Consider the following 25,584-nt stretch of genomic DNA (forward strand, 5'->3'; position numbering starts at 1 on the left):
TTATTCATAGCCAAAGGTGTAGAGTCAATTCCTTTCAAAGGAATAGGAACTTCCAGAGGCTCCAGACTAAACCCACAGCGATTGGCAAATGACCAATCCATAAGACTCAGGGCAGCGCCTGAATCTACATAGGCATCGATGGAAATGGATGATAATGAACAAATCAGCGTCACAGACAGAATGAACTTAGACTGTAAAGTACCAATGGCAACAGACTTATCAACCTTTTTTGTGCGTTTAGAGCATGCTGATATAACATGAGCTGAATCACCACAATAAAAACACAATCCATTTTTCCGCCTATAATTTTGCCGTTCACTTCTGGACTGAATTCTATCACATTGCATTATCTCAGGTGCCTGTTCAGAAGACACCGCCAAATGGTGCACAGGTTTGCGCTCCCGTAAACGCCGATCAATCTGAATAGCCATAGTCATGGACTCATTCAGACCTGTAGGCGCCGGGAACCCCACCATAACATCTTTAATGGCCTCAGAAAGGCCATCTCTGAATTTTGCAGCCAGAGCGCACTCATTCCACTGAGTAAGCACCGACCACTTCCGAAATTTCTGACAATATATTTCTGCTTCATCTTGCCCCTGAGAGAGAGCCAATAAAGCTTTTTCAGCCTGAATCTCTAGGTTAGGTTCCTCATAGAGCAAACCCAATGCCAGAAAAAACGCATCCACATTGAGCAATGCAGGATCCCCTGGTGCCAATGCAAATGCCCAATTCTGAGGGTCACCCCGCAGGAAAGATATAACAATCTTGACCTGCTGAGCAGGGTCTCCAGAGGAGCGAGATTTCAAGGAAAGAAACAACTTGCAATTGTTCCTAAAATTCAGAAAACTAGATCTATCTCCAGAAAAAAACTCTGGGACAGGAATTCTAGGTTCAGACATAGGCGTATGTACAACAAAATCTTGTATATTTTGAACCTTAGCAGCAAGATTATTCAGGCTGGAAGCCAAACTCTGGACGTCCATGATAAACAGCTGAGGTCAGAGCCATTCAAGGATTAAGAGGAGGAAAGAAGCAGTCAAGCTGCAATTAAGGCTAGGCAGCAAACACTGAGGAGGAGAAAAAAAAACAAAACTTCCTCAGACTACTTTTCCTCCTACGTCAGCCAAAACGATGACCAATATTTTCTGGCCGGCTATACTGTCATGATCCCAACGGCAGGGGATCACAAAAGGACAAGCACAAAAACAAAACAAGCTCTAGGGTGATGGAACCTGAGCTGACCGCGATCCTGAACCTAAACACACAACTAGCAGTAGCCGGGGAACGTGCCTACGATGATTCCTAGACGTCTCGCGCCAGCCGAAGGATTAACTTCCCCTATAAGAAGAAACACAGACCTCACTTGCCTCCAGAGAAACACCCCACAGAAATAGCAGCCCCCCACATGTAATAACGGTGAAATGAGAGGAAAGCACATACGTAGTTATGAAAATAGAATCAGCAAAAATGATCCCCGCTAAAGCTAGATAGCAGAGGATACAAAAGTGAACTGCGCGGTCAGCGAAAAACCCTTCAAAAAACCATCCTGAAATTACTTGAACTCATGTGCCAACTCATGGAACATGAGGAGTAATTTCAGCCCACTAGAGCAACCAGCAGCAAGGAATCACATCTCTGCAAGCTGGACTAAGACAAAAATTAAGCAAAACGTGGAACAGGAAAATCAAAACTTATCCTTAGCTTAGCTTGTCCTGAAGATAACAGACGCAGGGAGCAGAGGTAAAAAGACACGCTGATTACATTGATAGCCGGTGAGGAAATGACAAAAAAGCCAGGTTAAATAGGAAACTCCCATAACCTGATGGAACAGGTGGACACCAGAGACCGCAGAGAACACAAGTCACCCAGTACCATCAGTAACCACCAGAGGGAGCCCAAAAACAGAACTCACAACAGAGTGGTACTGTGCAGTGTATATAGAGGACAGGAGGAGTGGTGCTCTGCAGTGTATATAGAGGACAGGAGGAGTGGTACTGTGCAGTGTATATATACAGGACAGGAGGAGTGGTACTGTGCAGTGTATATATACAGGACAGGAGGAGTGGTACTGCACAGTGTATATATACAGGAGAGGAGGAGTGGTACTGTGCAGTGTATATAGAGGACAGGAGGAGTGGTGCTGTGCAGTGTATATAGACGACAGGAGGAGTGGTACTGTGCAGTGTATATATACAGGACAGGAGGAGTGGTACTGTGCAGTGTATATATACAGGACAGGAGGAGTGGTACTGTGCAGTGTATATATACAGAACCGGAGAAGTGGTACTGTGCAGTGTATATATACAGGACAGGAGGAGTGGTACTGTGCAGTGTATATATACAGGACAGGAGGAGTGGTACTGTGCAGTGTATATATACAGGACCGGAGAAGTGGTACTGTGCAGTGTATGTATACAGGACCAGAGAAGTGGTATTGTGCAGTGTATATATACAGGACCTGAGGAGTGGTACTGTGCAGTGTATATATACAGAACAGGAAAATTGATACTCTGCATTGTATATATACAGTACAGGAGAAGTGGTACTGTGTAGTGTATATATACAGGACAGGAGAAGTGGTACTGTGTAGTGTATATATACAGGACCGGAGAAGTGGTACTGTGCAGTGTATATATACAGGACAGGAGAAGTGGTACTGTGCAGTGTATATATACAGGACAGGAGAAGTGGTACTGTGTAGTGTATGTATACAGGACTGGAGAAGTGGTACTGTGCAGTGTATATATACAGGACAGGAGGAGTGTTACTGTGCAGTGTATATATACAGGATAGGAGGAGAGGTAGTGTGCAGTGTATATATACAGGAAAGGAGGAGTGGTAGTGTGCAGTGTATATATACAGGACAGGAGAAGTGCTACTGTGCAGTGTATATATACAGGACAGGAGGAGTGGTACTGTGCAGTGTATATATACAGGACAGGAGGAGTGGTACTGTGCAATGTGTAAATACAGGACAGGAGGAGTGCTACTGTGCAGTGTATATAGAGGACAGGAGGAGTGTTAGTGTGCAGTGTATATATACAGGGGATTGGTACTGTGCAGTGTATATATACAGGACCGGAGGAGTGGTACTGTGCAGAGTATATATACAGGACAGGAGGAGTGGTAGTGTGCTGTGTATATATACAGGAAAGGAGGAGTGGTAGTGTGCAGTGTATATATACAGGACAGGAGGAGTGGTACTGTGCAATGTGTATATATACAGGACAGGAGGAGTGGTACTGTGCAGTGTATATATACAGGACAGGAGGAGTGGTACTGTGCAATGTGTATATATACAGGACAGGAGGAGTGGTACTGTGCAGTGTATATATACAGGACAGGAGGAGTGGTACTGTGCAGTGTATATATACAGGACAGGAGGAGTGGTACTGCACAGTGTATATATACAGGAGAGGAGGAGTGGTACTGTGCAGTGTATATAGAGGACAGGAGGAGTGGTGCTGTGCAGTGTATATAGAGGACAGGAGGAGTGGTACTGTGCAGTGTATATATACAGGACAGGAGGAGTGGTACTGTGCAGTGTATATATACAGGACAGGAGGAGTGGTACTGTGCAGTGTATATATACAGAACCGGAGAAGTGGTACTGTGCAGTGTATATATACAGGACAGGAGGAGTGGTACTGTGCAGTGTATATATACAGGACAGGAGGAGTGGTACTGTGCAGTGTATATATACAGGACAGGAGAAGTGGTACTGTGCAGTGTATGTATACAGGACCAGAGAAGTGGTATATTGCAGTGTATATATACAGGACCAGAGAAGTGGTATTGTGCAGTGTATATATACAGGACCTGAGGAGTGGTACTGTGCAGTGTATATATACAGAACAGGAAAATTGATACTCTGCATTGTATATATACAGTACAGGAGAAGTGGTACTGTGCAGTGTATATATACAGAACAGGAAAATTGATACTCTGCATTGTATATATAAAGGAGAGGAGAAGTAGTACTGTGCAGTGTATGTATACAGGACCGGAGAAGTGGTACTGTGCAGTGTATATATACAGGACAGGAGAAGTGGTACTGTGCAGTGTATGTATACAGGACCGGAGAAGTGGTACTGTGCAGTGTATATATACAGGACAGGAGAAGTGGTACTGTGCAGTGTATATATACAGGACCGGAGAAGTGGTACTGTGCAGTGTATATAGAGGACAGGAGGAGTGGTACTGTGCAGTGTATATATACAGGACAGGAGAAGTGGTACTGTGCAGTGTATGTATACAGGACCGGAGAATTGGTACTGTGCAGTGTATATATACAGGACAGGAGAAGTGGTACTGTGCAGTGTATATATACAGGACCGGAGAAGTGGGACTGTGCAGTGTATATATACAGGACAGGAGGAGTGGTACTGTGCAGTGTATATATACAGGATAGGAGGAGAGGTAGTGTGCAGTGTATATATACAGGAAAGGAGGAGTGGTAGTGTGCAGTGTATATATACAGGACAGGAGGAGTGCTACTGTGCAGTGTATATATACAGGACAGGAGGAGTGGTACTGTGCAGTGTATATATACAGGACAGGAGGAGTGGTACTGTGCAGTGTATATAGAGGACAGGAGGAGTGTTAGTGTGCAGTGTATATATACAGGGGATTGGTACTGTGCAGTGTATATATACAGGACCGGAGGAGTGGTAGTGTGCAGTGTATATATACAGGAAAGGAGGAGTGGTAGTGTGCAATGTGTATGTATACAGGACAGGAGGAGTGGTACTGTGTAGAGTATATATACAGGACAGGAGGAGAGGTAGTGTGCAGTGTATATATACAGGAAAGGAGGAGTGGTAGTGTGCAATGTGTATGTATACAGGACAGGAGGAGTGGTACTGTGTAGTGTATATATACAGGATAGGAGGAGAGGTAGTGTGCAGTGTATATATACAGGAAAGGAGGAGTGGTAGTGTGCAATGTGTATGTATACAGGACAGGAGGAGTGGTACTGTACAGTGTATATATACAGGACAGGAGGAGTGGTACTGTGCAATGTGTATATATACAGGACAGGAGGAGTCTATCCCAGCTCTGTATTACACACTACGCAAATACCCAACCAATTAGGATACTGACAAATAATACAGATAACAATTATCATCTTATAACTCTATTATTCAACTCTCATACGGACATAAATAGACAAAACACAAAACTCACTGGTGATGTGGATTCTTTGAACCATGCTCGCAGCCTTTTACCCAGAGGTATGGAGAGATCCAGATGAGAGATTGCAAGTGCAAAACAGGTTTGTAAGAATAATATTTCTCACCTTGCTGCAGCTGGTGTTTTGCATGTCCAATCTCCCAGAAGCTCCCCCATACGGATTCCGAATAGGCTGGATACACGGCCCCACGTTGGGCGCCAAAACTGTCATAGCTGTTTTTCATTCTGACCCAAATGTCAGCTGACAGATCACCAGTGAGGGCCAAATCGTGGAGTTACGCCCGTCATTTTACAAGCGCGCTTGGAGACAAAAAGACACCTCACACATATCCTGTGAGCAAGTCACTTTTATCTGAAGTAATAGAGCAAGAGGCAATATTATATACCATTTACAACAACTGTAACTCTAATGTAATTCATGTAGCCCCCTCCATCACCCAGGGTCATACTGACCTTTATTCTCTAGCGTACCCAAAGCATGTTGTGACTGAGTATTGGGAACATACATGATAAGAAGTATGGTCTCCTTGAATTGGAGACATTAAGACTACTGCATCAACAGATTCTAGCAATTGTAGCAATTAAAGGCAAAAGGCACTTAAAGGCAAACTATTAACCCTTCTATATCAGTACTGTGCAGTGTATATATACAGGACAGGAGGAGTGGTACTGTGCAGTGTATACAGTGGGTCAAAAAAGTGTTTAGTCAGTCAGCAATAGTGTAAGTTCCACCACTTAAAAAGATGAGAGGCGTCTGTAATTTACATCATAGGTAGACCTCAACTATGGGAGACAAACTGAGAAAAAAAAATCCAGAAAATCACATTGTCTGTTTTTTTATCATTTTTTTTGCATATTATGTTGGAAAATAAGTATTTGGTCAGAAACAAACAATCAAGATTTCTGGCTCTCACAGACCTGTAACTTCTTCTTTAAGAGTCTCCTCTTTCCTCCATTCATTACCTGTAGTAATGGCACCTGTTTAAACTTGTTATCAGTATAAAAAGACACCTGTGCACACCCTCAAACAGTCTGACTCCAAACTCCACTATGGTGAAGACCAAAGAGCTGTCAAAGGACACCAGAAACAAAATTGTAGCCCTGCACCAGGCTGGGAAGACTGAATCTGCAATAGCCAACCAGCTTGGAGTGAAGAAATCAACAGTGGGAGCAATAATTAGAAAATGGAAGACATACAAGACCACTGATAATCTCCCTCGATCTGGGGCTCCACGCAAAATCCCACCCCGTGGGGTGAGAATGATCACAAGAACGGTGAGCAAAAATCCCAGAACCTCGCGGGGGGACCTAGTGAATGAACTGCAGAGAGCTGGGACCAATGTAACAAGGCCTACCATAAGTAACACACTACGCCACCATGGACTCAGATCCTGCAGTGCCAGACGTGTCTCACTGCTTAAGCCAGTACATGTCCGGGCCCGTCTGAAGTTTGCTAGAGAGCATTTGGATGATCCAGAGAAGTTTTGGGAGAATGTCCTATGGTCTGATGAAACCAAACTGGAACTGTTTGGTAGAAACACAACTTGTCGTGTTTGGAGGAAAAAGAATACTGAGTTGCATCCATCAAACACCATACCTACTGTAAAGCATGGTGGTGGAAACATCATGCTTTGGGGCTGTTTCTCTGCAAAGGGGCCAGGACGACTGATCCGTGTACATGAAAGAATGAATGGGGCCATGTATGATGAGATTTTGAGTGCAAACCTCCTTCCATCAGCAAGGGCATTGAAGATGAAACGTGGCTGGGTCTTTCAACATGACAATGATCCAAAGCACACCGCCAGGGCAACGAAGGAGTGACTTCGTAAGAAGCATTTCAAGGTCCTGGAGTGGCCTAGCCAGTCTCCAGATCTCAACCCTATAGAAAACCTTTGGAGGGAGTTGAAAGTCCATATTGCCAAGCGAAAAGCCAAAAACATCACTGCTCTAGAGGAGATCTGCATGGAGGAATGGGCCAACATACCAACAACAGTATGTGGCAACCTTGTGAAGACTTACAGAAAACGTTTGACCTCTGTCATTGCCAACAAAGGATATATTACAAAGTATTGAGATGAAATTTTGTTTCTGACCAAATACTTATTTTCCACCATAATATGCAAATAAATTGTTAAAAAAACAGACAATGTGATTTTCTGGATTTTTTTTCTCAGTTTGTCTCCCATAGTTGAGGTCTACCTTATGATGTAAATTACAGACGCCTCTTATCTTTTTAAGTGGTGGAACATACACTATTGCTGACTGACTAAATACTTTTTTGCCCACTGTATATGCAGGACAGGAGGAGTGGTACTGTGCAATGTGTATATACAGGACAGGAGAAGTGGTACTGTGCAGTGTATATATGCAGGACAGGAGTAGTGGTACTGTGCAGTGTATATATACAGGGCAGGAGGAGTGGTACTGTGCAGTGTATATATACAGGATAGGAGGAGTGGTAGGTGCAGTGTATATATACAGGACAGGAGGAGTGGTACTGTGCAGTGTATATATACAGGACAGGAGGAGTGGTACTGTGCAGTGTATATAGACAGGAGGAGTGTTGTATTGTGCAGTATATATGCAAGACAGGGGGATTGGTACTGTGCAGTGTATATATATATACAGGACAGGAGAAGTGTTACTGTGCAGTGTATGTATACAGGACAGAAGTGGCATTGTGCAGTGTATATATAGATACCGGTACTTAGATTTGCCCCCCACAGGCAGTGTATATCTCATAACTGAGCAGCACTAAATCAAGGAAATCTGTGATCCCTTGAGCTGTTTTTAAGCTATTAATATGGGCATACAGGTGATTGAATGGTTAAAATTGTCCTACCTGTATGCCCATATCTGTGGTCTTGTTGTGGAGCAATTATCTTTTATTTCTTTTTGGTAATGTGTTCTTCTAGGCTCTGGGGCATGCGGTGCCTGGAAGAAAACTCTGCCTTTGGTGTTCATTTGCATATCAAACCCCTTCCATCAGTGTCATACTGCCCTGTGACGTGTACTGATGGCCCCGGAATCCCGCACTTACGCCATGCAATAAGGTGATTATATTAACCTTTTCCACCATTCTGTGGGCATTGGCTTTATTGCTTTTCTGCACAGACGAGTCACTGCTACTGCATACTGACGTAACAGTGACTCACCGAAACGTGCGCACTGAAGCTGTTTGTAGTTCCCAGCTTCATACCAGGAGCTGTGGTATGATCAGACCATGTCCCTGTACGGTCAGACACGACCATTAAACAGTACACTGCAGGGGCACATGTGTAAGATTATCTCAGCACAGGAACATTTTATTGTAACACATTCAATTGTGGAAATTATTATTATTTCAAGATCTATTGATTAAAATGAACTTTTGTTAGTGAGAAAACCCCTTTAAGTATTATAAAGACTGTATTATTTAATTCAGAAATCATCACCTATTTTTGTATCTATCAACTTCAAACAGGCAAAATCCTTTTTTTATAATATTACCATATTCTGTTCTAACACCTGTTACATTCTGCTAGCTATTTTACTAGGTAGGCAGTATTATCAGCAGCACATCTGCAGTTTTCAACGGGCAATGTGCTGCTGAGAACAATAATTTTTGTTTTGGCATAATCAATCCAATCACTCGATGAAAAGGCAGCATTTTGCTTATTTAGAATAATACACCCCATAGTCCTCCAGATAGTATAATGTGCCCCATAGTTCTTTATATAGTATAATGTATTCTCCATAGTCCTCAATACAGTCCCATATAGTACATATAGTATAGTCAGAGTAGAATGCAGCCTTCATTTAGTATAATGCACCCCATAGTCCTCGATAGAGTATAATGCAGCCCCCTCAGAGTATAATGCAGCCACCTCATAGATTATAATGCAGCCCCCTCAGACTATAATGCAGCCCCTCTCTTAGAGTATAATGCAGCCACCTCAAAGATTATAATGCAGCATCCCTCAGAGTATAATGCAGTCACCCCATAGAGTATAATGCTTCGCCCCTCAGAGTATAATGCAGCCACCCTATAAAGTATGATGCAGCCAGTATAATGTGGCACCCCATATAATATAATGCAGCCCCCCTAATAGCATATAATGTTGCCCCTTAATAGAATATAATGTAGCCCCCTTATAGAGTATAATGCAGCCCCCCCATGGAATATAAGCAGTCTCCCCATACAATATAATGCTGTCCTACAGTAATATGGCCACCATGTACCCACTCACTGATATATATATATATATATATATATATATATATATATATAAAAATACAATACTCACTTCTCCTCCTTGTTCCCCCGCTGCTCCAGGCTCTGCAGAGCATCTCAGCAGCTGCACTGCCCTGCACACAGCATGGTGCACGATGAAGTGACATCATCTTCTGACGCTTTCTCCTCCATTATTGCTTTCAACTGTATCGGCATGTATGATGCTGATATTGTTGAATGCAGCACTCGGAGGGGGCAGCGGGCCCCCTTGACTCACAGGCCCCATAGAGGCCATGTGGTGTACCGCTATTAGTAGGATTCCACTGGCTGGGGACCTCTGAGGAGCAGGGGTCCTAGGCAGCTGCCTAGTCTGCCTGCCCCAAACGCCAGCCCTGGCAGCACATACTCTTTAACTCTTCATTCAAACAATGTGCTTATGAACTCCCATTGTTGTGATCATTGGGGGTCCCAGTGATCACATCTCAATTGATCATACATTTATCATCTGTTCTGTGGATAGGGATTATACTGTATGTTGCATCTGTAACAACTCCTTTGTGTACAATACCTGGCACAGTGCTACAAACTGGATGGAGTGAAATAGTGTGCAAGAGAAACTGCTTGGTCAGCTAGCCAGCTATCCTAATTGGCTAGACACACAGACATTATGATTGTCCAGAGGCATCACCAATGCGCATACAGTAGGTGGGTGGCAAGGCACATCACATTTTTTAGAAATTATTTAGTCATAAAACTACAAGATGAAGTGCACAGTGGGTATAAAAATAAAAAAACGCTACAAAAAAATCCTTTTCTTAAATCTAATTTCCCCCAGTAATCAGTTGGCCAAGCAATACTTCTATATTGTATCCTTTTCTTCTTAATTGCACAGCAACCATTTTATCTCTGTACTTTTGCACTGCTTAGCTAAAATCTAATAAGTGACAACACATCTTAAAATAGTATCACTTCTAATTCTCCATATTTGCTGCTTCTCCTACCTGAACTGGGACCCACAGTGCTCGTAACAGAAAAGTTATCCCTACTAATTGTAGAACAGCACATGGTTACCAGTGAAATTATTTCCCATAGGAGCCAATCACAAGGAATGAAAATGTCCATGTATTTATAGGTTACATTCTGATAATATAATGAATGTATCATCTAGGGATGGAAATTTCTATTTCTAGAACGTAAATAATAAGAAAACCTTCTTAGTTCTTTAGCAAAGGTACTCAATCCAGGAAATCTGCACGCCTCCATACACATAGCCATCTTTGAGACAAACAGCTCTCAATTTACAAACTGAACCACACCCAGGGGTGGAGATATGGTGAGCAGTCATGTCTCCGAATTCTTCAGCTGCTCACAGTAATTCTGTCACGGTCGATTAACCCCTTTTAGTCCTATATGTACTAAAACATTACTCCAAGTTTATTTCCAAACCACTAGGTGTCCAACAGACACCTTACAGCGGTCAGGGATGGGGTAGCAAGTCCATTTGTTATATTAGTTATCTTGGGCTATTTCAATTGTTCTTGATTAATTTTTTGCAAACTGCAGAAAATTTATAAATAAACCTAATTTGCAATTCGGAGTGGGGTTGAATAATTTTGATTGCAACTTTATTAAAATGAGTTCCATAATCAAACATCTAAACAAGCCTAAGATCACTATGCATAATTCTAAGAATTGACATCACGCCAACTGATCCTCACAGAGACACTCCAAAATCTTGTAGAAAGAATTCACAGAAAATTAGGACAAAAGGGAACCCAACTAAATACAATATAAACATCCATAGTTTTGGAATAAGATGTCCAACAATCTCATAAAGGTGTCCACATACCTTACATTGGTCATATAGCTTAGGTCCAGTTTGAACATTATACACGTGAGATTTATAAGTCCAAACCATATAGGTGTAAAGTGTAAAGGTCCAGACCTTATAGACATCAGGTATATAGGTTTTAATTTTGCATTGACAGTAGTGTTTGAGGACTTATTTTTATGTGGGACAAGATGTTTTATTTGTACAATGTAACCTTACAGGAAACATGTCGCCTACAAAAATGCTATCTACCTACAGATATAGTGGTGATTTGCACGTAAATAGTGTTTAGACCATGTTAATCTGGTTTAATGAAAGTACGACTACTACAGGGCGAACATGAAGTTATATTTTCCCTGCAGCCAATCAGTCATGATGTAGGTGGAATGATGACAGCATGCTCACTGAGCAGTAAAGTGGTGACTACTGTAGCCCTGACACCTTGACTGACAGCCTGCCAATAAAGTCAGTGATGACTGTAACTGATCCTTGCACCACTATGATGACTGGAATTAAGCAGCTGCAGAGAAAATATAACTTAATGTTCCTCCTGAAGCTGTGCTTTCAGTTAACCAGCCTAACATGGTCTAAACACTTTTTACCTGCAGTTTACCATTATATCTCCAGGTAAATAGCATTTGTGTAAGTGCTGGGTTACCTTTAAGGGGAACATATGATTTTTGTAGTTTGAATTTTTTCGTTTGTTTTCATTTATGGGGAGACAGGAAAAGCAAAAAGTGGGTTTAAAAGAATGGTGGCAGATGACTGGAAACCACAGATGGATGCTGATTGAAAATTTTTATTCTAGACGGGGTTCCATGCGTCTGGCGCTAGAGACAGAGTTAATACAAACTGGACCCACCTCCCCCTTATTGCCAACAATGCAGGCGGCAATCCGGTTATGGAGACTGTTATTGCCCTCGCTGCTAGGGATACCATGTGAAACATTATCAATATATGCCATTGAGCCCCATATTCCTTATTTAAACCTCCAACAATGGCGAGGGGCAGGTATACAAACCTTAGCAGATATAATGGAAATCACTGGAGTTATCCCTTTTGATCAATTGGCTAATAAATATATTGGAATACGAAAATATTTTTATCAGTATTTACAAATTAGGAATTTTCTAAATAAAATTGTAATAGCGAGACACTCTGGTACTACGGGAGAGGGAAAGATGGGAAAACTTATAGTAACAGCAGGTCCAATTATAAAAGGAATATCCGTGTTTTATAGAGCTTTAATTAATCCAGTGGAAGAGATTAAACTGCCCTATATGAAAAAATGGGAATTAGAGTTAGGGGAGGTATTGGAATTAAAACTATGGGGAAATAGTATAAAGGAGGTTAAGAGAGTGTCATTTTGTATAAATCACGTGGAACAATTAAAGAAAACTCAAATGAGATGGTATCTATGCCCAGAGAGAATTGCAAAATTTAATCCACAATCCTCCAATTTATGTTGGCGAGGATGTGGACTAGTAGGCAACCAGAGACATATCTGGTACTCGTGCCCGAAGCTTTTATCCTTCTGGGGTGATGTGTTGAAGCTGATTATGGAGATTACGGGGGTAATGGTACAAATTACTCCATCAATGGCGATTTTACACATCGGTTTGGAAATATTTTCTAAACAAATTAGGGGGTTGATATCACATATATTGATAGCGGCTCGGATACTGTTGGCTAGAAAATGGAAGGAGACCTCTCCTCCAACCATAAAAGAGTTGACCGAAAAGCTGAATGTGAACTGTAAATATGAATTAATGTTGTCTCAGTCTCGCACTAGGAGAAAAAAGGTAGCAAAGATTTGGCAAACCTGGACTGTGAGTAAATATTATTTGTCTTAACATAGCTGTTAATTTTTTTTTTTTATGTAATTATAATTTGTAATGGAAATAATTTATGTTTTTGTTGTTATGTGTCACTTTTTGAAAATAAAATAAATATTAAGAGGAAAAGCAAAAATTGAAGTTGATTATTTAAATTTTTTATCACTCTTTTTTGTATTCCCACCAGGGGATTGTGAAATACTAGATAACTTGTATGAAACACTACAATATTTCAGTTTTGGAGATGGCAGATCTGGAGGTCATTGTAACAGCCCTGGCTCCATTAGTGATGTATCAGCACTCAAAAATAGCTTGATATTAATGAACATCCTTTATCTTTTAGGCTAATCTCAATATTCCTATGGGAGCATTCCGACCCGGTGCCGGGCAGCCGCCTAAGAGAAGAGAATTTACACCTGAAGCAGAGGCAGAACAGGTAACAATCAATTAAAGAATTGGGATGGTAATAATATATCATCATTATCAATCTCAAAAACGGTCCAAAAAATAGCCGGCACTCATATCTTCATAAAAAATCCTTTATTTTGTCAAAAGTTAAAAACAGCAGCAATGATTCACACAACGGCACACAGAACTAACATGCAGGAGAAGAACACATATCGCATCTTCAGACAATGCATTTCTGACCTACATGGTCTTTTGTCATGACATGTAGGTCAGAAAACGCGTTGCCTGAAGACAGGTGACCTTATTGTTCCTATTTGTTCATTATCAATCCCAAACCCTCAGTGGTGTAGAGTGGAGACTGGAAAGGCCTTTGGGAAGGTTGCTAAGGGCGTCAAATTCTGTGAGGTCCCAAAATGTCTGCCACCACACCACCACCATCACTGTCTTCTTGGTCATTTCAGTCAGTTACTATGCAGATCCCAGGAATCGAGATGGGTTTGTTATCAGCTACTGCAGTGAGCATCTCGATCTTGGCCTATGCAGAGTGCAGCAGCCAACAACAAACATATCTCGATTGCTGCACTCTGGATGATGGAGACTGAGCAGCTAATGAATGAAGACAGTATTGAACCCTATGCAGTGTATATGCGGCACTGTGCTCCCCAGATTCACTCTGACAGGATATGCGTCTAATAATATAGAAGTATTACGTTTTCACACATGTTCTAACCTCAGCTAGGGTTATGGTTAGGTCCAGAGTTAGGGTTAAAGCTAGGGATAGATCTAATGATAAATGTTAAGGTGATAAAATGCTTACTAAAATAAAAAAGCATAAACAATAATAACAAAAAACAAGAAATAATCATAATAATGTTAAACCTTTTATTTTAAAAACTTACATTGGATTTAATAAAAAAAGCAGAACAAACAGGACACTGATATTAGGGAGTAAAAACACGTTAAAAAATACCTCATGGAAATTACACAAAGAAAAAACAAACCCACTTTCATTCACAGGAAAAATGCCCACATGAAAAATTGCCACAAATTCTTTCACAGCGTTTTTTTTTCTTGAGAGGGAGGTGAGAGAGTGGGTTGGAGGGATTTTTTTTTTCATATTATTTTTCGGTTACCCAAAGTTAGGTCCTCATCAACGTCAGGACCCAACTGCTACTAAGTAAAAGTTAAGGGGTGACAGGTCATTTTATGACTTGCAGGTCAGTGGACTGTGCACAGCTCAGGAAGCATCAGTGCGATGAGCCCATACACTACTCTTTAGGGGTATCAGGCTACAGGGGGGCTGCATACAAATGCACATCACGGTTTTCAGATTTGCATTTTAAAATATTTAGAAAACCATGTGTCATTTCCTTACACTTCACAAATACTTTAATACGTTAAGTTTGTGGGTGTAACGTGAAAAAATGTGGAAAATCTCAAGGGGCATGAATATTTTTTCAAAGCACTATATGGATACTGCATATTAGATGGTACTTTCAGACCAGTCTCTGCCCCTATGATTACATTGAAAAAGCAGGGCTCTTCCTGCAATCTCACAAAATGTTTAGATATTTTCTGTATAGTAAAAAATTTGTATGAGAAAAATGAATTCCAGGGTAGAATATTCGTGGCCACTGAGTGTCAGTATAACCTCACCACAAAGCTCAGGCCTGTATTGTAACTATCCGTACCATGTAAGTCTCCGACATCTGAGTCAGTACAGGTTTCCGTGGCAACAATGCTAAATCCTGTTTGGTCCTATCTTTAGGCAAAGCTAATATTATGTAATAGCTTGTCAGTTCACGAACTATAGGGGAATGAATATTTATCTTTATTGTTTACATCTCCATGAAGAAGCAATCATAGCTAATGCTAAGTGGTGAACTGAGAAAACATTATTAGTGATGAGCGAATATACTCGTTACTTGAGATTTCTCGAGCACGCTCGGGGGTCCTCCGAGTATTTTTTAGTGCTCGGAGATTTAGTTTTCTTCGTCACAGCTGAATGATTTACATGTTAGCCAGCATAAGTACATGTGGGGGTTGCCTGGTTGCTAGGGAATCTCCACATGTAATTAAGCTGGCTAAGAGATGTAAATCATTCAGCTGCGGTGCTGAAAACTAAATCTCCGAGCACTAAAAAATACTCGGAGGTCACCCGAGCGTGCTCGGGAAATCTCGAGTAACGAGGATATTCGCTTATCACTAAATATTATTAGCGTTGAGCGAATGTGTTCAGTGATATTTGGATACGACTCGAGTATCTGGGTGCTCGGATGTGCTCGGCACTCGTTGAGCATTGGCTAGTCCCAGAGGCGTAGCTAGGGTTCTGGTTCAGGGGGAGCAAAGCTTCTGAGTGGGCCTCTAACCAGGTAACCTTGATTACAGTTGGGTGACGCACCCTAATAGTGGAGAAGAACCTCAGCAGATGACCGCGCTGTTACTGAAAATAATCTCTATATAAAGACCAACATAGATATTACCGCCACATGGTCAGTGGTAGATACCAGCCCTTCAGAACATATAACAGATCACAGCGCAGTTACAGATAATAGTAAGAGACCTAGCAGTCAACTTTAGGTAAGATGTAGCAGGAAAAATTTATTGTAGTAAAAACAAGAAAACGTTTTGGTCAATTGTGACCTTCATCAGTTACAGGAGGTTATTAAATAAAAGCCGGTAACAGGAATTCTAATCGCTGCACGATCATATATCAAAATTAGTTCAGCATGGTTGTTGTAGGCAAACCTGCTATGAGCAAATAGGAAGATTCCTGGAGCTGCAGTGCTCTCCGACGTGGCATCCACCGCTTGTCTCTGACACGTTTTCCTGTATTTACTACAATAAATTTTTCCTGCTGCATCTTACCTAAAGTTGAGTGCTAGGTCTCTTACTATTAATCTATGTGGTTTGGGAACCTGTCCTTAGCACCCATTCTCTGGTAGTGCTCACGGTTACATTTTCCAGTTACAGATAATGACTTACCGCTGACGTTCTTTCTGATGGAATTGTTCACTTTTCCCGTCTTTTCCATCTGGCCCAGACTGACATGACAACTTCCAGCCATGACCCATCTGAAGAGAATACAACAAAGACACATTTCACTTCTCATATTCCATCCATCACCATCTATTCCCAACCTGCACAAACTCCTCTTCCTGCTGATGCCCCAATACTGAGCCGCTGCTGCTGTATGTGTCCCTATTACTGCCCCTGCTGTGTGGTTCTCTGTGCCCTAATTCTAAAGCAGCCCTCTATAATATAGTAATGCCGGGTGCAAGTGCCCTAGAAAACAGTGCCCACATTTTGCCCCCTAGAAAGTAATAATGTTTTGTGTGTGCCCCTTTGATAGTAACAGTAACCTGAGTTCCCTTATAACAATAAGTGCCCGCTTTACATTTAATAATGTCCCGAGTCTCCCTCTGTACAGCTCCCCTATACACAGCATGATGCTCTCTTATACACAGTAGAATGCCCCTCACTGTATAGTACCACCCACACATGATACTGACCCCTTAGTAGCCGCCAAACTGTTTGATGGCTCCAGCACTGTATGTTGGCCCCCTAGATAGCTTCCATATAGTATAATGCACCAGATAGTCCTAAATATAGTATAATGCACTACCTATAAGCCTCCATATAGTATAATGCACTCCCCATAGGCCTACTATATATTGTATAATGCATCCCCCATAGGCAGACTCTATAGCAGAAGGCAGACCCCATAGGAAAACTCTATACTGTATAATGCATCCCCCATAGGCAGACTCTATTGCACAAGGCAGCAGCCATAGGCAGACTCTATAGTATCAGGCAGCACCCCATAGGCAGACCCTGTAGTATAAAGCAGCACCCCATAGGCAGACCCTGTAGTATAAGACAGCACCCCCATAGGCAGACCCTGTAATATAAGGCAGCACCCCATAGGCAGACCCTGTAGTATAAGATAGCACCTCCATAGGCAGACCCTGTAGTATAAGGCAGCACCCCTGTAGGCAGACCCTGTAGTATAAGGCCGAACCCCCATAGGCAGATCCTGTAGTATAAGGCAGCACCCCTATAGGCACATCCTGTAGTATAAGGCAGCACCCCTATAGGCAGATCCTGTAGTATAAGCCAGCACCCCTATAGGCGTATCCTGTAACATAAGGAAGCACCCCCATAGGCAGATCCTGTAGTGTAAGGCAGCACCTGTAGTATAAGACAGCACCCCTATAGGCTGATCCTGTAGTATATGGCAGCACCCCTATAGGCAGACCCTTTATTATGATGAAACAAGAAAAGAAAACAGTGTGGCACTCACCCTTATTATATGAAGCTGTGAAATCGTGCTCTTTATTGGAGAAAAATGTATAAAACATCCATTAGGACATCAGGTCAGCGAGAGGGTGCGGAGGTGGAGTGTGGACGACGGCCGTTTCGCACAGTATGTGCTTCAACGGGTCAGACCCTTTATTATAATACAGCACCTCTATAGGCAGACCCTGTAATATAAGGCAGCACCCCTATAGGCAGATCCTGTAATATAAGGCAGCATCCCCGTAGGCAGATCCTGTAGTATAAGGCAGCACCTGTATTATAAGGCAGCACCAGTAAAAAATAAATACTCACCTCTCTTCCTCTGCAGCTCTGAGCGCTCGCTCATCTGTTGACAGCGGGCGCCGGCTAGTGACATCATCGCTCTCCCTGTCAGTGTCTCCGTTGGTGATGTCAGATGCTGAGAGGGGGATGATGGGGGAAGGAGCATAGCGCTCCTTTTCCCATCAATGCGATCAGCTGTATCGGCGAAATGCCAGCTGACCTTCCGATGATGGGGGATGGGCCCACTGCTGGCACTGGGGCCCCCCTTCTGCTCAGGGGCCCCATAGCAGCCAGGCGCGCTGATACAGTTATAGTAGCGTAGCTCCGGGTGAGCCCCCTCAGAGCGCGGGGCCCCTCTGCCCCCCGGTAGCTACGCTACTGGCTAGTGTCCAGACTTGAAGCTTGAATCCCTGCTCCGTATCTTTGGCACCTGTTACACATCCAATAAGCATGCGGGGATTTCCTGTCAGTCACTGTAATGCGGTAGCCAGCTTGGTAGTGGCATTACTGTGATTGGCTGGCTGTATTGCCTCATTTGAGGTTATAAAAGGACGAGCGCCGCCACGCTCGGCACAGTGACGCCATTGTCCTACTAGGCTGGCAGCGCTCTGTTTCACTGGTGTTAGTGAAAGGGGCCTTTAAGCCTGTCAAGGTTGTGAGCAAGTAGGGTGCCACATCAGTGACTGCGTGGGCCACATCTTCTCACTCCCCTTGCCTCCCTGGGCCAGCGTGGACAGACTCAGTATTTGTAAAACTGTGTCAAGCTGACCTTATTAGTCATGAGTGAGTGTACTCGTTGCTCGGGTTTTCCCAAGCACACTCGGGTGATCTCCGAATATTTGTAACTGCTCGGAGATTTAGTTTTCATCGCCGCAGCTGAATGATTTGCAACTACTAGACAGCTTGATTACATGTGGTGATTCCCTAGCAACCAGGCAATCCCCACATGTTCTCACCCTGGCTAGCAGCCGTAAATCATTCAGCTGTAGGGATGAAATCTAAATCTCCAAACATTAGCAAATACTCGGTGATCACCCGAGTGTGCTCAAGAAAACCCGAGCAACGAGTACACTCGCTCATCACTAGACCTTATGTGTCCCCAGCGGGTGCAGTACATCACGTTGGTGGTAGTGGCGCGCTATGTGATCCTTCTTATGTAATTGTGATGTAAGTTGGAGTAGCGAGGTGCAGGTTCATCACAGGGCTCTCTAAAGCATAGGACCGCATTAATGATCAATTCTGCTGTGCTGCACCTGCATCTGGTATATTCATTAATATTGTATAGCTAAATGTTTTTACCAAGTTAGAAAGTTGTCTCCTATCAACTAGATATATAATAACTTTCTAATTGCTAGGGTTCTGACCCCTGGGACCCCCACCGGTCTTAAGAAAGTGGTGGTCAGGTCCATATATTTAGCCTGATTCATCAAGACCAGCATTGTTCACACCAGTCAGATTCTCCTGATTCATGAAAAGGTTCAGCTCTGTGATTTCTGGTGAACGCAACGAAACTGCTCGTTAGATGAGCGGTGGCATTATGCCCCCTCCATGCCTCTATCCCACCCCAGCTCTGCCTATTTAGGTGGAGCTGGGAGAAACTAGTTTAAAAAACCACAAAAGTCGCAAAATTTAGATGCAAACCTACAATTTGTAAATTTTCAAAGCTTTTAAGCCAGAATTCCGTCTTGAAAGCTTTGATGAGTTGGGCCCATTGTCTGCAAGACTGATGGAGATAACTTAATACAACTTATGACTATCTCTGCTAGTCCCACAGACAATGCAGAGGCTTGTTCTTTGGATTGATGGGGGTCGCAGAGATGTGAACCACAGCAATCTGCAAATTATCACCCATTCTGTGCATAGATTATAACGTTATACCTTGTTACTATCCCTTTAAGCGTATTCTCTTCATGATAATAAATTAGCTTTTTTAAAGAACCCTTGAATGATGACAAAAAAAATTGAATATCACTATGTGATTGGTGGGCAAGCGACCCCAGCAGCCCCACCGATAAGATGACATAAGCGGCCAGATGTAAGCAATGTACTGCACACCACAGCTCTATACATTGCGTAGTGCCTGCTGCAGAGCACTGCACTTATAGTTATAGACTATCATTTAGGATATGGAAAGACTTTGCGTGAGATAAGTCTGTCTTCACATGTCTAGTAGTTATTCCTGTTTTTGGATCCATTTTGGGATGATAATAACAAAAATAAAATGATCCAGTGCATAATTCAGTCATTTGAATAATTATAGAACTGTCTTTCTTTTGGCAGCAATCCATTTTTTAAGTTAATTCTAAAATGTAGCCTGCACAAAGTTTTTGTCCCCAAAAATATGGAGAACTGGTTTATTTTTTTTAACATTAAAGTCTATGGGAAACGGGTCATAAGTAGTGATGAGCGAATATTCTCGTTGCTCTCGGGTGATCTCCGAGTATTTCTGACTGCTCGGAGATTTAGTTTTCGTAGCCGCAGCTGCATGATTAACAGCTACTAGCCAGCTTGATTACATGTGGGGATTCCCTAGCAACCAGGCAACCCCCGCATGTATTCAGCCTGGCTAGCAGCCGTAAATCATGCAGCTGAGTCAACAAAAACTAAATCTCCGAGCAGTCACAAATACTCAGAGACCACCCGAGCGTGCTCGGGACAACCCAAGCAACGAGTATATTCGCTCATCACTAGTCATAAGTAGCGACGGCCGAGTGTGCTCGGCACCGCTCGATACGCGGTTGAGCATGGAGTCGAGCAGTGCCGAGTATCGCGTGGTGCTCGAGTGCTCATCTGAATCCTCTGTGCCGCGCAGGGATTCGTCTGTTAGACGGACAAGAGAGAGAAATGCTCGAGTTTCACAATCACTTCCTTCTGAGTTGATCACGTCCGAGGGTCGAGCATTTAAGTGCTTGATCAACACTAATTATAATGGATAGTTATCCGTTAATATATCCGTTTCTAAGCACTGTGCATGCCCAGAACACTAAAGGTGTTCAGAGACACCTGTAGTAAGGTTGAATCCAGAAGAAAAGAAAAAAAAAGTACAAAACTGAAACTGAAATGTTCATTTTCATTTTTAAACGGACCCATTTTCTTTCTTTTTTTAAAAAAAATTTTTTTTAACGTGGATCAATCCAAAAAAGGGAACTCTGTGTTTAATTTTGCATCTGTTTCTGCTGCAGATCATTTTTCTTAATACTGGACATGCAGGTGCTTCCCTCAAAATTAGAATATCATCAAAAAGTTAATTTATTTCAGTTCTCCAATACAAAAAATGAATCTCATATATTATATAATAGAGTGATCTATTTCACGCTTATTTCTGTTAATGTTGATGATTATGGCTTACAGCCAATGAAAACCCAAAAGTCATTATCTCAGTAAATTAAAGTAAAAAAAGTGGAAAAAAAAAGTGGATTATCTCCACGCTGCTTGACGTATAAATCATTCCAAAGAGAAAATCAAATGACTGTTGATTTGGACTGTTTTATACGTCAAGCAGCGCAGAGATAATCCACTTTTTTTTCCACTTTTTTTACTTTGGTTTGGTCATGAGGAGACCAGGTGGATCTGCAGCAGCTGACACTTTCATGAGCCTGTGTTTGGGCTCTATCTGGTGAGTAAATCCAATTGGAATTTATCTCCTAATACCCGGATAAGACCCTATTGCGCTTTGTTTTCCTTCCAGCAGTTTATTTATCTCATTAAATTAGAATAATTAACAAAAAACACCTGCAAAGGCTTCCTAAGCGTTTATAAAGGTCCCTAAAGGTACCTTCACACTGAGCGACTTAACAACGATATCGCTAGTGATCCGTGACGTTGCAGCGTCCTGGATAGTGATATTGTTGTGTTTGACACTCAGCAGCGATCTGGATCCTGCTGTGACATCGTTGGACGGAGCAGAAAGGCCAGAACTTTATTTCGTCGCTGGATCTCCCACAGACATCGCTGAATCGGCATGTGTGACGCCGATTCAGCGATGTCTTCACTGGTAACCAGGGTAAACATCGGGTTACTAAGCGCAGGGCTGTCCTTAGTAACCCGATGTTTACCCTGGTTACCAGTGTAAATGTAAAAAAAAAACAAACACTACATACTTACAATCTGGTGTCTGTCGCGTCCCCCGGCGTTCTGCTTCCCTGCACTGACTGAGCGCCGGCTGGCCGTAAAGCACAGCGGTGACGTCACCGCTCTGCTTTATGGCTGGCGCTTACACAGTGCAGGGAAGCAGAACGCCGGGGGACAGACACCGGAATGTAAGTGTGTAGTGTTTGTTTTTTTTTACATTTACACTAGTAACCAGGGTAAACATCGGGTTACTAAGCGCGGCCCTGCGCTTAGTAACCCGATGTTTACCCTGGTTACCCGGGGACTTCAGCATCGTTGGTCGCTGGAGAGCTGTCTGTGTGACAGCTCTCCAGCGACCACACAGCGACGCTGCAGCGATCGGCATCGTTGTCTAGATCGCTGCAGCGTCGCTAAATGTGACGGTACCTTTAGTCTGTTTCAGTAGGCTTCACAATCATGGGGAAGACTACTGACATGACAGATGTCCAGAAGGCAGTCACTGACACACTCCACAAGGAAGGGAAGCCACAAAATGTCATTGCTAAAGGAGCTGACTATTCACAGAATGCTGTATCCAAGCATATTAATGGAAGGTTGAATGGAAGGCAAAAGTGTGTTAAAAAAAAGGTGCACAAGCAACCGGATAACCATAGCCTTGAAAGGATTGTTAAGAAAAGGCCATTCAAAAATTTGGGGGAGATTTACAAGGAGTGGACTGCTGCTGGAGTCAAGAGCCACCACATACAGACATATCCAGGACATGGGCTACAAGTGTCGCATTCCTTGTGTCAAGCTACTCTTGACCAATAGACAATGCCAGAAACATCTTACCTGAGCCAAGGAGAAGAAGAACTGGACTGTTGCTCAGTGGTCCAAGGTGTTGTTTTCACATGAAAGTAAATTTTGCATTTCATTTGGAAATCAAGATCCCAGAGTCTGGAGGAAGAGTGGAGAGGCCACAATCCAAGCTGTTTGGGGTCTAGTGTGAAGTTTCCACAATCAGTGATGGTTTGGGGAGCCATGTCATCTGCTGGTGTAGGTCCACTGTGTTTCATGAAGATCAAAGTCAGCACAGCCGTCTACCAAGAAATTTTGAAGCACTTCATGCTTCCCTCTGCAGATAAGCTTATTACAGATGGAAATTTCTTTCTCCAGCAGGATTTCGCACCTATCCACAATGCCAAAAGTACCAATACCTGGTTTACAAACAACAGTATCACTGTGCTTGATTGGCCAGCAAACTTGCCTGACCTTAACCCCACAGAGAATCTATGGGGTATTGTCAAGAGGAAGATGAGAGACACCAGACCCAACAATGCAGATGAGCTGAATGCTGCTATCCATAACACCTCAGCAGTGCCACAGGCTGATCGCCTCCATGCCACACCACATTGATGCAGTATTTGATGCAAAAGGAGCCCCGACCAAGTATTGAGTGCATTTACTGAGCATACATTTTAGTAAGCCAACATTTCGGATTTTACAATCATTTTTCAAGCTGGTGTTATAAAGTACGATATTCTAATTTACTGAGATAATGACTTCTGGGTTTTCATTGGCTGTAAGCCATAATCACTAACATTAACAGAAATAAACACGTGAAATAGATCACTCTGTTTGTAATGACTCTATATAATATATGTGTTTCACTTTTTATATTGAAGAACTGAAATAAATTAACTTTTTGATGATATTCTAATTTTGTGAGAAGCACCTGTATGTACATTGCCTAAAACTAGTGATCCATGTTTGGGCTTATCCTTGTACAATTGCACATTCCACATAGGGTTAAACATTACACATATGCTATATACTAAAAAAATTTAGGCACATATCTATGCATCAAGTTGGCAATGGTCCCTTGGAGACGCCATAGTTATTACATTGTATATGATGATTATATAAGAAGCCAAATGGGATTATTCTGTGCTGCAAGATCAGCGAGGCCGATATCCAGCCAGGACATGAGCAGGCTCCATAACTGTAATGTACAAATCCAATAAAAAGATGTAAAACATCTCCTACCAGATCGTGTCATATTCTGAGACTCGTAACATTTTATGGTGCTTACTGTGCTGGATAAATCATGTAATATTCTAATACTTTGGAGATTTATAAATGGAGAAATGCCAAATATATTTTTTTCACACATTTTTAGTTAAAAATGGGGAAAGAAGGTGAGTCAAGTTGTATTTTTTAAATTTTTTTAATTACTATATTTTGACTTTTTTTTAAACACCATTTTTTACGACCACAACATATACACAATGCAGTGCAGTACTTCTAATCTTATGAGAAGCCTGCCTTCACGCTGAATGCAGTAATCTGGCTTCATTCTGCTACTGCATGCACCAGGGTCATACATTTATTACATAGGATCACCCCAGATTTTGTCTAAACTAAAGGGGATGTGTGCTGTCAATCAAGCAACAGGAGACGTGGTTTACTCTGCAGCCTCTGGATATACCGGACTCTTCCTCCTTTTTTTGCATACAGAATAGGAAAACTTTAGAAGTAATTAAGAATTAGAGATGTACATGCTTTTTCATACAATTAGCATGTAATTAAGCAATTTCATTTCCTTAGGGATCAAATGTTGGGGACAGGTGTCCTTTAAACCTATAGATTAAAGGGGCTCTGTCAGCACAGAATGACTTCAAACTGAGTACAGGTGCTCGGTGCTTCACAGCGGGGCCAGTCACATATATATATATACACTGCTCAAAAAAATAAAGGGAACACTAAAATCCCACATCCTAGATATTTCTGAATGAAATATTCCAGTTGCAAATTTGTACTCAAAATCAAAGTGGAAAATCAAATTACAGGCTGATCCAACTTCAGTGGAAATGCCTCATGACAAGGAAAAGATGCTCAGTCTAGTGTGTGGCCTCAACGTGCCTGTATGACCTCCCTACTGTAGAACACCTGGGCATGCTCCTGATGAGGCTACAGATGGTCTCCTGGGGGATCTCCTCCCACACGTGAACTAAAGCATCCGCCAACACCTGGACAGTCTGTGGTGCAACGTGACATTGGTGGATCGAGCGAGACATGATGTTCCAGATGTGCTCAATCGGATTTAGGTCTGGGGAATGGGCGGGCCAGTCCATAGCTTTAATGCCTGAGCACATGTGACAGACATGACAGAGTTTGAAGACGCCGTGGAGAGCGATCTGCTGCCTGCAACGTCCTTCAGCATGACCAGTTTGGCAGTGGGTCAATAATGGTGTAGGGTGGCATTTCTTTGGAGGGCCGCACAGCCCTCCATGTGCTCGCCAAAGGTAGCCTGACTGCCATTAGATACCGAGATGAGATCCTCAGACCCCTTGTGGGACCATATGCTGGTGCGGTTGGCCCTGGGTTCCTCCTAATGCAGGACAATGCCAGACCTCATGTGGCTGGAGTGTGTCAGCAGATCCTGCAAGATGAAGGCATTAAAGCTATGG

General features: G+C 42.5%; 1 protein-coding gene across 1 annotated transcript in view; it reads left to right on the forward strand.

Moving 5' to 3' along the window:
- SMPX (small muscle protein X-linked) overlaps positions 1-25,584 on the forward strand; it is a 135,518-nt gene that overhangs the window by 50,604 nt on the left and 59,330 nt on the right. Inside the window, exon 3 of the mRNA XM_069761475.1 lies at positions 13,419-13,511. Coding sequence (XP_069617576.1) covers positions 13,419-13,511 — 93 coding nt within the window. The remainder of the gene's footprint in view (positions 1-13,418; positions 13,512-25,584) is intronic.

Source organism: Ranitomeya imitator, chromosome 3 (genome assembly GCF_032444005.1).
Source record: "Ranitomeya imitator isolate aRanImi1 chromosome 3, aRanImi1.pri, whole genome shotgun sequence".
Classification (NCBI taxonomy): Eukaryota; Metazoa; Chordata; class Amphibia; order Anura; family Dendrobatidae; genus Ranitomeya; species Ranitomeya imitator.